The sequence below is a fragment of the Equus asinus genome, chromosome 5, assembly GCF_041296235.1.
Source record: "Equus asinus isolate D_3611 breed Donkey chromosome 5, EquAss-T2T_v2, whole genome shotgun sequence".
In the NCBI taxonomy this organism is placed as follows: domain Eukaryota; kingdom Metazoa; phylum Chordata; class Mammalia; order Perissodactyla; family Equidae; genus Equus; species Equus asinus.
Window position 1 is genome coordinate 65,502,721 of NC_091794.1, and position 12,991 is coordinate 65,515,711.

A 12,991-nucleotide genomic window follows, 5' to 3' on the forward strand; every position below is an offset into this window, starting at 1 on the left:
TTCATAGGGCCTAAAATAGTTGAGATTATGAACAAATCTATTACTAATTTAGTTAGCTGAGTTTTTTCCTTCCTAGTTGTTAAAGAAATTGAAGTTGTTACATATGTTGGTAAGAAAAAAAGGCCAAGAAATAGTCTCAAGGGGTCTCTTAAGATTACAAAAGACATGAAAACAGGATTTCCAGTCCTGAGATTTCCTAGAGCTTCCTAGAGAGTCATCAGAGCTTGATGTGGTGTCCAAGGGTCAGGGGAATCGGCCGAAAGCTTTTCAGAAGACAAAGCAGCAAAAAAAATGCTCCACTCAGTTGAATAATGAAGGCAGAGCTGACGGACAGACAGCAAGAAAATGAGGAAGGCCAGAGAGAGAACCTCTGGAGAGAGGACAGAGATTGGAGGACAGGTCTGAGATAATCAGTAGCCTGGAAGAGAAAGAGGGACAAATGTCCCCAACAATAGTCAGAGGTTTCAGTAAGTATCAGGCATCGAGGCTGATAATTGGCATTGCCTAAAACTCACCCAGATCTGGGTGCATATAAACATATTAACAGAATGTGATAGGCAGAATTCCAAAGATGCCCCCCCCAAGATTCCCACCCCTCCAGAATCACTCAAACCCGAATCTAGGCACTGCTGCAGAGGGACTTTGCAGATGGAACGATTTACTAGCCAGCTCACCTTAAAATAGGGAGATTATCCTGGATTACCCAGTTGAGCCCAATGTAATCATATGATCTCTTGAAAGCAGAAGAGGAAGGCAGAAGAGTCAGTCAGGAGATACAGGAAGAGGAAGGCAGGAGAGATGAGGCAGAAGTGGCAATAAAAGAGATTCAAAGCAGGAGGTGTACTTGATCCACTATTGCTGGCATTGAAGATGGAGCAAGGGGGCGAGGAGCCAAGAAATGCAGGTGGCTGTAGAAGCTGAAGACCCCTGGCTGACAGATAGCCAGGAAACGGGCCTCAGCCCTTCCACTGCGCGCAGCTGAATTTGGCCAACAACTTGAAGGAGTCTGGTAGCAGCTTATTCCCAGAGCCTCTAGAGAAGAGTCCTTGGTTCTGACCTCGTGAAAAGAGAAGCAGAGAGACCAGCTGAGTCAGCCTGGGCTTCAGACCTCAGAACTGGGGGTAATAAACTCAAGCCTCTAAGTTTGTGTTATTACAGCAGCAAAAGACAACTAATACACACAAGACGAGGGGATGACGGACTGACATTGTCTCTCACAACCTCATTCTATTGGTGAACTCTGCAGCACACAACGCTAGTCCATTTGCTGTTTGCCAGATGTACCAGGCGCTTCACACACACTCTTGGTGCTCCAGACCTACGTCATTTTAATATGCTCACGCACGGTATCCCAAAGCTGTTCCAGTTAGCTGTCCTGGCCCTCACTCGCTGTCGTCTAACACCGTCCTGGGTTTGCATGTCAACCTGGGTCGCATCCTTGGTTCTCTGGCCTTAGTTCCTTCCCATTATTGATCTCTTGGGTCTTCCTGGCAGATTTCCACCTGACTCACTCAGTCTCTCATCCTTATACTCTACCTTGGGGAGGGCTCCTGTCCAGCATCTACTTCCCACTCCAGTTTTACATATTGTTTGGTGTACATACGGAAGACAAAAAGCACTAAGAAAGAAAAGTCTGATTCTGTAATATAATTTTTAAAAAATCACTAAATGAGGGAGAAATATTAGAGACACATTAAAAACAGAGCAGAAGTGCGAAAAATACAAAAATCTAGTTTTTTATTAAATTTTTTTTCCTACCAAAGAATGTCAGTGACTTCCGTTTGAACTGACCAGGTTCTAATACCACTTTTGGTCTTTTCTCCTCGGGGTAGAGTACTTATGGTAATTACTGGGTAATGAGTACTCTGAGCCTCAGTTTCTCCATTCTTTTAAACAAGGCAACAACATTGTCCTGCAGGGTTATTGTGAGAGTCAGTGACGATGCATGTAGAGCCATCTACCACGGAGCCTGGCACATCATGGTCCCTGAAAAAATGGTACCTACTATAAATCACAATACCAGCTGGTGAATTAGTTGCTTCAATAAGAAAACACATTAACAGAAAACCCATTAAATGATACTGAGGATATTAAGCTCTGTTATAGGATTCAATTTTTCACAGGCAAAAACAATATGCAAAAAGTAACTAAACAGGGGCTGGCCCGGTGGCGTGGTTAAGTTCGCATGCTCCACTTTGGTGGCCTGGGGTTTGCAGGTTCAGATCCTGGGTGCAGACTGACACACTTCTCATCGAGCCATGCTGTGGTGGTGTCCCACATAAAAAATAGAGGAAGATTGGCACAGATGTTAGCTCAGTGACAATCTTCCTCAAGCAAAAAAGAGGAAGCTTGGCAACAGATACTAGCTCAGGGCCAATCGTTCTTACCTAAAAAAAAAAAAAGGCTAAATAAAACAGCATTAAATCATAAGAAAAACATCAACAAACTCATGTCAAAGAGGAACGTGTTTCCAAGGCTTATAAAATATCTTTCAAAAGGTGCTTTAATTAGCTGAGGGGCTTCCAGCTCCATCATCCATTTTCCCACCAGAGGAAGCCACAGGGATACAATCTCTGGCTTCTCCTGAGCTCTTGCAAATCCTCACTGGAGTTGTTGTCTTCATCCACAGCTCACTCTGTTTAGCGATGCCCATCCCTAGCCGGGGTCCAGTCCTCTGGGAACTGGCTGAGGACCCCTAATGCCTGTCTCCTGAGCGCCCTGCCAGCCCTGTGCTCGCTCTGAAGGGGCTGCTACAGCAGCGCTCGGCCCCCCAGCAGTTAGAGCAGCACATGGCCTTATGAAAGAGATCACAGTTCTTCAAGAAGCAAACAATGACTTTCCATCCCAGGTAGTACTGTCCTTGCAAAATGAAGCAGAGAAAACACGATTCAGCTGATGGTGAACATGGTGTGTCTTCACAGCCTGATCTGTCTCTGAGGTAATTCACTTCTTTGAGTGGGTATTTCAGGAAAAGAGTTTAAAAACCTCACCAAAACAAAGAGGTCATGTCAATTTGAGAACAGAAACTGGTCATACACACAAGGCTTTCAAAATTCCTACAGCACGAGCTGTGTTGTAAGGTAGACCAAGTTTGAGTTTCCTGTTGTGCTGATGAGGAAATTGAGGGCCAAGGACTTAAATAGGGACAAGACTAGTCTCTACCCTGTATGAAACCGGGTTCCCGTGATGGACCTCATGACTGTTCAGCTTCTCTAGCTGGTTGTTCATGGCTGGTGACTAAGTCCAGTCAGTCCCGGGCCTAAGGTGGATGGCTCATACTGGCTGTCCAGGATTCAAAGGCCGCACTTAGAATCTGGTTGGCCATCTTGTAAACATGCAAATAAGGGCCACTAAGCAGGAGCTACAGACTCAAAAGCATTTGCTCTTGTCATCTGTCCACTATGTGACAGTCTCCCCATTTGATTCTGACAGTGACCTGCAAGGAAGCCTGTGGCGTCCCTGCTTCCTGATGAGCATGTTGACCTTACAGAGCCAACCTCAAAGGTCACATAACTGGTACATTTCTAAGCCAAGAGGCAAACACAAGTCTGACTTCAAAACCTGGGCTCTGTTTACTGTTTGACAGTGGTAAAAACTATCCAACCAACCACTCAAAATAAAAACAATCACACACAAGAATCTAAAACATGCAACCACTCCTGATGGTATGTAGTTTCATCCATCTTTGTGCCACCATGTCATGTTTCTTTACTTTAAAAGTAAGCATTTTGTTTTGTTTCTAAAGAACCTAGAATTACCAGCATTAAACGTTTTGATCCTAACTGGTATTCCCCAAGCTTCTGCTTTTTTTAAATATCATGTATGCAGCCCTTACCTCTCTGTGCCTCACTTACCAAGTGGGAAGGAGAAACATTCACATGGGAGGCCGCTTGGTCCAGGTCTACTATTCAGGTGCCCACCCCCTAAGCTCCACCTCTTTTGAGCCCAGTACGGTAGATCAATGTGCATCACCAAAGGAGTAGTGAGGCAGCCAATCACACGGCAGGGAGCCAACTGTTTCCAGAACAAAAGAAAATGATTCTATCAGGCATAAGGGAAAGATTCCTGGTTACGCCCTGTTCCTGCTTACAAGGGTCGGCACCTGGAGTGGAAGGGTTTAGAGCCAGGTCAAAGCAGGAGTGGTGATTACTTTTGAAATCTGAGTCAGTGAGGCCGGGAAGGAAGCTAGAACCAGCACTGAGGAGAGATGGGGTCAGAACTCAAATCCAAAGACCAGTGTAAAAGTGAAAACGGCCAGCAGGTGAGAAGCCTGGTGGTCAGAACAGGGTAGCGAGGCCGAGGCTACCATGTCAGCATCACCCCACTCAGGATGGAGCTGCCGGGACTCCTGCTCTACAGTCCTGAGTGCATTTTATGAAGTCCCGAGTAACGAGGCAAGCAGCCTCGTGGGGTATGCATCCTGAAAGTCGGGATTCATGGGTCAGCTAAGCACCCGCATCTCTTGGCATCGTGACCTTGGGCAGGTCACCGTCTGTTCCTCTGTTGACAAATGAAGACTGAAATAATTACTGAACCGTAAGGCAATTACTCAGTGCCCGGCTCTGACCCAAGCACTGTTGAAACTAAAAAAGCAAATAAACCATAGCCCCTACCCTCAAAATGTTTTTCTAATAAATTTAAAATATATGCTATGTCTTATGATAGCTCTGATGTTCTGTTCTTTAGTAAAAATTGTTTCTTATTGCCTTTCATGCAGATTTTAACCCTGCTATTGGATTTTTAGTTGTCTTTATCATTTCCTTTTTCTTCTCATTCCATTGCCTTTTCATCTGAACTCATTTTTTCCTGTTTCTGCCCTATTTTGTAGAGATATGTCCCTAAAAAGCAACCTATTGAATATGGCAAGGAGTTTTTAATCATTTCTTTTGGTTTTAGTAGTAAACAACTTTTTAAGAGGCCTTTCCCTAAATGCTGAAAATATTCCTTTTTCTTTGTATGCAGCATGTTTTTCCTAGCGGACTGACTTTATTATCATTGTTTTGCTCACTTTAACTAGAGAGCCATACATGTTCAGGGATTCCCAGCACAGGGTACACACGACTTACTCTCGCCCCCCTCATGGTAACTTGGATTTGCCTCTTCAGATCTACAGTAGCTGCCAATCCCAGAGCTGAGGGCTCTATTTTGGACAGCTTTGTCGTCCTGAGGCAGACCACCACGGCCCGGCTTCACAACCCTAGGACAGACAGCAGACTGCAAAACTATAGCCGCTTTCCACATTCACAGGCTCTTCCTATCTCCGGCCCTTTTACAGAGTTTTACTCAGGATCCTTAGCATGCAGGGCATCCCCTTTCATCCTCAGTCAGACTTCCTGCCCAGTTGGCTCCTTCGCTTGGCGGTTTTCTAATGGATTGAACTGAAAGGGAAGATGAGGTCTGGGTTGTGGAGGAGTTCTGGGAAATTAAACTCACTGGCTGCTTCTAAAAAACAAAAGAAAGCAAAACAAAACCCTAACTGTCAGCAGCAGAGGGATGACTGCTCTGTTTTCAGACTGAAAGGGACCTTGCATTTTTCAGCTAGGGAGCGGAGAGAGGAGACGTCCAAACTCGTGGAAGGCTGGCAGCTTACTCTGTTCATGTGTCAATATTATGTTTATCAAACCAATTACATTTAGTCTTTTAGATTCTGGAAAATCTTCCCAGATTCTCTCTGAGAATGTCAGTCCTATTTTTCCTTGTTGAATGTCATCTTAATTGTCAAAATTAGCATCAGTTTATGCTTTTTTTGCATCTTCATAGGTATTTTCAAGTGAAGCAGAGAAAGGCTGCATGAGAACTTGCCACTTAAATGACCCCTAAAAAAAATTCAAAGTCAGACATTTATTGAGCACCTTCTTCAGCTCGCACAGATGTCTCCGGTACAGGGCTCACACTGTGTAATGACTATGTACACACACACACACTCTCTCTCTCTCTCTCTCTCTCACAAAGGTACAATAATTACCTCCTCCGCTCTAGAACTCTGCACACACTGGGATCTCCCCGGCCCCAAAACCCCTTCCCTGCCTTACACAGTGTCAATGTCACCTCCTACCTGAAGCCTCTCCTGGCCACTGAGACTGGCTGCGCAATCATCATCCATGCATCGAGGAGCCCGGGACAGTGAGCGGCACCTGGAGCTTGACCCTGTGTCCCCACTGTCTGTTTATACATTCTATCTGTCTCCAAAGACAGTAATATTCCTGAAGCCTGGAATTGTGTCTAGTCACTCATATCCCCCACCAACTATAGTGGCCTGAATTTGTTAAAATTATTAATTGATGAAAAATGTACTCATAATTATGGTAAAATAGGAACTTCTTAGCTTAATCTACCTGGACATTAATGCTGGCAGTAAATACTTATCAAATGGATAGTAAGAGTCACTAGCAATCTAATCCGTTTAGTATCAGCTAATTGTTCATCTGTATACTTTTTCTAACAACAGATGACCTCTTTATTATCCCCGTGTTGATTATGAATTATCACTAAATACACATCAAGCACTCCACATGTGCCCAGAGCGCTGTTTCAGGAGCCCAAAGAAGCAGTCACATGTGGGTCGTGCCCTGCTGGGAGCACCCTCATCATCCTCCTTGCTAGGTACTTTTTAAACTTAGCACTTTATCCAGCACTTCTGTCCCCTCCCTTGAAACATGCTCCAGGAGTGTAAGAGCTGGTGGCCCTGCCGGCACCGGCAGCAAGGCCTGGCATGCAGGAGGGACCGGAGAGGCATGCACTCCCCGTGTGCTGGAGACAGCAGTCACGGCAGGTGCTGCAAAAGGGTAACGTGGCAACAGACAGGTTTCAGGGTGATTATTTTGATGTCACCCAAAACCGGATTGAGAGAAAAAGATTTGGGGGGAAAATTTTAGCCCAGAGTTTCCTTCCTTCTATCTTATCTAGGTCACCTTTTCCTTCCAGCGTTGTGCCACAAATTCACGGAGGGACAGCTATTCTGACAGAAGCCAACACAAGGACAGTGATGAAGGGAAATTGCTGCTAAGAAATATCAGGCAATATATGAGGTGTGTTTGTAAAACAATAAAGCTTTTTAAAAAAGTAAACTTACTAGAATTTTCAATACAATGGAGCATATGTCCCCAGGCAAGAAGTCTCCTTTGGCGAGTATGTACTTATTCTAATGAGTCAGGCATTCTTTGACTTCATATATTTGTCTCTAATTAACACACTCATTTTTGCACTCATATGAAAAGTGTTCTTCCCCAAACCTCTGTTTGCACCCAGAGAGACAGTTATCTGAATGTACTGCTTTCTAGTTGCCATCTGTGGCCACACAGCCCTCTCTGGACAATCTTCTTCTGCTTCCACAGGCCAAAAAGGGAGGCTGAGCTTATTATTTGCTGTATGGGTGTGCTTCATGGACTCCAGACAGATAGAACTTTTGCTTTGTCCAATGTTCTTTTCTCTCACCATGACTCCTTTTTATCAGGTGAAGCTGATTGTATCCACTAGGTAATGAAAATAAAGATCAGGTTTTCCTGTTGGCATCATACAAATATTTAAAACAACCTCAATAAAATTAACCACAAACCCTAGAATTTTGAGTCTTGAAGCCCTTCAAGCCAGCAGGCCTGCCCCACTGTCACGCAGTGCATAGATCGTACACAGCTCGCAGCCTCCATTCTGAATTTCCTGCCTTAATTTGCCTCACACTCTGCTTCTCAACTTCTTGACACCTTCCTGGATTCTGAAATCGTGGTTTATTTTCTTATTTGTAGTCCCTTGGAACTGAGGCTTAGCTTTTTTCTCTAGCTTTCACATGCTCCGTCCATCCTCAAACATGAGTCTTGTGGCTGTATTGCTCTCAGCCGCCAGTCTCAGTTAGCTACCAGGACGCCGTGTCTCCACTCCCTTAGCTTAGGTGGTGGGCGGCTCCCCTACCAAGTTCACCCTGGCCCTCCTGAGGTCCCAAAATCACTTCACTGGAAGTGACTCTAAAGGTCATTAAGAGCTGAATTTATCCACCAACCTAAGTTCTTAATTGTATTTTACTTTTACCGAAGTTTAATCTGAAATCCTAATAATGTTAGTAGGTACTCTGAAGAGCCCTGATTCAGAACTTAGACAGATGCGTGGCTGTGGGAAGCAAGACCATAAGAGGTAATATTTACCACTTATTTACCAGGTGGCCTGGGAATGGAGGTGGAAAACATGCCTCTACGAACTGATGTAAATACAAGAATTACACAGGCAGGAGCTCACGACTTCCAGCCACTACAGGGGACAAAGAGTCTGCAGGAGCTAAATGTACGAAATACTGCTTTTAAGGCTCTCAAGACTGGCTGAGAAACAACGAGAACTTTCAGCAGATCATCGCAGGCAGCAGCAGCAGCCTTTAGACGGCAATGCACGTGCAAGAAGCTGGGGGCTGCTGGCCGGTTTTGTTTATTTTTCCTCTTTCCCTCCCCTCACTTGGCTTCTTCCAAGCTGTGCAGTCATTTGGTCTGCCTTCTTCGTGCAAGGACTGGCTGTTACTTACCATGCCCTTTAGTGTCAGATCTGCTAGGGGAGACCGGTTGCCATGGAAATCTGGCCAAACATGTAAATCAACAGTGAGGAAACCCACAGGCTGCGCCTTCTTAATCAGATCCAGGTGACTGTTCAAATATGCATATACACTCTGGCATCTGGAAGAGAAGTAGATTCTGTTTTTAAAAGGGGGGTAGGGCTAGGGAGCAAATTGTTCTGCAGAAAGAAACCATTTGTATTTCCATATCAAATCCAGAAAGTAAGCAGGGTCCCAAAAGCTTCAGCAAAGAAACTCCCCCAAACCCACAGAAAGCGGCATACTCTCAAATCACACTGTACTATTACTACGATGAGGTGGCATGTCCTAGTGGAAAGTGGGAAGGGCTGGGATCAGAAGACCAGGTCCAGAAACCCCTCGTAGGGTTTCTTTACCCCCTCATAAGTGTGTAACCACTTTCTGAACGACGTTCTTTGCATCTGTAAAAACAGATATCATAATCCCTGTCCAGCTTACCTCACAGGGTTATTGTGAAGATCAAAGGAAACCATGGATGTGAAGATACAGCATTTTGTAAACTATACAATACTGTACATTCGTAAAGCATTTTTAAAGAATCAGTACTCCTAATTGTAGTAATAATGATGTGACCAGTGGAGACAAATATAAGTTACTGGACTCAGGATGAGAGTTTCCAAGGGAAGTGACAGAAAAGGGTGAACGCAGTTAGGCTCAGGAGTAGGAGACCTGATTCACAGCCTAAACCCACCAAAGGACATTGCATTAGTCCTTTCTCCTTTTTAAGCCTCAGTTTCTGCGCGTGTCGAATGAGGGTGTCAGACCACTTCCCCCAGCTGTACATGTCCAGCTGAAAGGGGGACAGAGGTCATGGGCTTGGTGATCAAGGCAGTCCTGGGGTCAGATCTTGGTGCTGTCTGTCCTAGCTGGGTAACATGGGCCAGTGACTTCACCTCTCTGAACTTCTGCTTTCCCATGCATCAAATGGGTCTAACACCACCGACCTCACTGGGTTAAATCGCACTGCATGGGACAAACAATAAAGTTGGTTACCCTTCCCTGCTTTAGAGGTGTTTCCTTCTCAAAGTCCAGGGCCAATGATTCTAGAAGAAAGTGGGTATACCAGAGGTGGGCACGCACGCCACTGCCCACTGGTGTCTTTGGAACGATAGCTTTAAAGCTTAAAAACATGGCTTGAATGATGGCAGAAAAGAGTATAGGACATCAATGTCCACAGGAGGTTAATATCTAAGACACTTAAGATAATAGTTATTATTCATATTTAAAAAATGTTTTAGGAGTACGGCTCAGCGATTTCTAGTTCTAGTCTTTCAACACACTCTGAGTGTCCCTCTGAATCCATCAACTTCCCGAAAGTTCTCTAAACTAAGTTTAAAGAAACAAACAAGTAGAGCGGTGGTTTTCAAGCTCTTTTATTACATAAAAATTTTATTGTTTTTTTGTATGGAACTCCAAAATATAAACTATAGAAAAGTAAAAGAGCTCTATGTAAGTGCACGAGTGAGCGTACGTGTGAGTGTGTGTGTGTGACGTGTGTGGCGGAGGCGAGGGCGGGTCTACCTAAGAGGCCGTCTCTTGACTTCTTTCTGTGACCCCTCGTTGCCATCTGTAGGAATCTCTGCCTTAGCTCACATTAGGACGACACTGCGGGACAAGGCTCCCCAGCCACAGCAACATCAGCTGCTTCTCCCAGAGTGTGCACCAGGCCTTCAGCCACAGCCGGCGAGCGGGCACCGTGACCATCCCTTTTCAGGGAGATACTCAAAGAGGCGAAGACACGTGACTAGGTCCAAATTTAAACCCTCCTCTGTGTCATGCTGAAGCCATATGCTATCCGTATCCCAAGTCAGAAATGATTTGTGACAGCCCCACCTTCAAACCCTGTTTTAGCCTGATTTTATGATAATGTTAAGAAGGGCTCCATGGAAGGCAGGGCCAGAACCACGTTTCTGGGTAGAACAGGGTCACATCCTGGTTTCCTATTTCCTACCTCTCTCTGCTCCTGGTCCAACAGGAACCACACTGACAACAAAAGCCATGAGAACATCCTTTCTAGCCCGAAGTCGAGAGTCTGCCCTAATTCTAGCAGCACCCACTTCAGACCAGCGTCACTGCACTTAGAGTAAGGGATTTTTTTTTTTAAAGAAGCGCGTGTCTATAAATCTTTTCTTTGCCTCTCAAGGAATCTCGGAGCAGGACATTTGGTTTCAGACATCTGGGTCAATAAGAACCTATAGGCCTAATTGCTATTGATTTGTCATTGTCTCATTTACTGTGGGTCTTTGCAAACAGCGAGATTCATTTAGCCTCCACATTTACAATCCCTCCCGCACTAATGAGATCCCCGGGGAGGGCGCATATGCTCACCCGCTTTGACTCCTAACCTCCTCGCAGCTGGATATTTGTTCTCTGAACGCAGCCCTTCTCCTGCATGTTGTTTCAATTACACCTCACCATGTGTGCTATCTGAGTATATTATCCAAAATGAAGTGCACTTGAAAAACATTAAAATAACGAATGCACATCATTATTCACATAATTTAACTTGCACAATGCCCTTTTTGGTTCTGACTTTGTTTCATTTGTGTGTTTTATCAATTCCTTCTCCAATGGCGGTCTGCCCTCTTCCAGCTTGAGCATCACATATTAACTGTTTCAAGCGGCTCGTTCTCCCCCCTCACGAACACCAGGCACGTATGTGCTCTCTCAGGAGGAAGAATTCTTCCTGTCCTAGTCCCATTGTGTGTGATGAAGAAAATACAGTTTCAGCAGCCACAAAGTGACTTCGCATGTGCCATGGGGTGATCAGGCACACTAACCTCTCCAGGCCTGGCTTACTTTTTTACAATCAGGTCTAATACTTTCACCTCACAGGCTGCTCTGAAGATTAAACATAAGACTCCTGAGCATTACAAAATGACAGGTGATTGATAAATACTTCCCTCTCCCTTCCCATCACAGGAAATTAATTTCTAGCTTAAAACAAATCTAAGAGTCACGGGAGATTTTTTCAGACTTTACTTCTTACAATCTTAAATGCAAACAGCACCCGTGAATCGCCACACGCCCCTTCCTCTCCATCAATCATTTAATTCTTTGGAGTCACAGGCTTCCCAGAAGCATGGTGACCATAATTTCAAACCGAAAATCACAATACATGGTCTAACAGGAGACATTTGCGCCCCTTTCCAGAGTAAGAGAAAGTCTTGGAAAAGAAGCTTCCTCACCTCCTGGCCCCTGCCGCCCACGCTCCTGGAACTCCCACAGGAGGAATGCCACCCTCTGGGCCGATAACTCCAATGGCCTTGAGTTTACTTGAACTCTTGCATTTTGTATCACTTGACCACTTCTTACTCCTTCGTTCTCTTTCCCTTTTTCCAGGACATGATACTCTGGTTTTCCGGCCTCCTCTCCAGCTTGTTCTTTTCCTTTCCTTGTCCCTTACATATCTGAAGTCTCTCCGAGATCTGTCCTTGTCCCTCTTCTCACTCTTTATAATCCCTTGGGTGATCTATCCTCTTTTCATGCCTCCAGGTACCATCCAGGGCTGAGGACTTCCAAGGGCATGCCCTTACTTCCGGCTGATTTCTCACTCACGAGTTCCAGGTCTAATATCCAACCACCCAGCAAATGCTCCCTCTGGGATGCCCAGAGGGACCACAACTAAAAATGTCTAATATGATACACATCGTCTTTTCTGGTGTTCTCCCTTCCTTCTGTGTCCCCTGGTTTAATCAAAGCCAATCTCACTTAAGCGGTTTAAGCAACAATTTGGGGGCAGAGTCAGAGTAGGATGACTCCTCCATCTCCCTCTCAGCTCCCAAATTTAATTTTTCATCGACTTGTCAATTTATTATATTAAATATTCCTCTAATGAGCAAACTTTCCTCCAGCTCAACTGTTTCTCTTTATTCAGGATGCATTCAAATGGCTGCATTAGAGCTTTGCTCTCCTAACTTATCTCCCCTCTTGAAATCTTGACCCCCCTCCCCGCAACGGGCTTTGCTGCACTCCTTCCTGGTGATTCTTCTAAAATGCCACTCTGATTAGGACTCCACCTTACCTAAAATTCTTCAATGGTTCTTCCCCACTGTCCTCAAGATGAAGCACAGACGTCCTTGCCTGGCATAAGATGCTCTTCATCAGCCAGCTCTCCCTTCGTTGCGCTATATTACGTGGATGTCTTCCACTCCTGCTCCTTCCTCACCCCTTCACACGCCATGCTGTAACCACACTAAACTACTTTTAATATTCATAATACGCCTCAGAATGTTTGCCTATTCCGCTCCCTCTTACTCAGAATTCTCTTCCTTGCCTTCCTTACCTGCCTATGTCCACCACATCCCAGACTCATCTTTGATAGCATCCTATCCCTTGGAGGCTATTCTTGGACATACGCTCCTTTCACTGCCCATGCTCACATGGCACCTCCAGTGAACACAACTGCTTCAGCTCCCCTCC

At 45.0% G+C, this 12,991-nt stretch overlaps 1 protein-coding gene across 28 annotated transcripts in view; it reads right to left on the reverse strand.

Moving 5' to 3' along the window:
* FGGY (FGGY carbohydrate kinase domain containing) overlaps window positions 1-12,991 on the reverse strand; it is a 378,492-nt gene that overhangs the window by 88,469 nt on the left and 277,032 nt on the right. For 26 of the 28 annotated variants that reach the window (XM_014844657.3, XM_070509784.1, XM_070509761.1 and 23 more), the window contains one exon: window positions 8,504-8,651. The exons of the other annotated variants lie outside the window; for them this stretch is intronic. In XM_014844657.3, coding sequence (XP_014700143.1) covers window positions 8,504-8,651 — 148 coding nt within the window. The remainder of the gene's footprint in view (window positions 1-8,503; window positions 8,652-12,991) is intronic. 28 annotated transcript variants of the gene reach the window in all.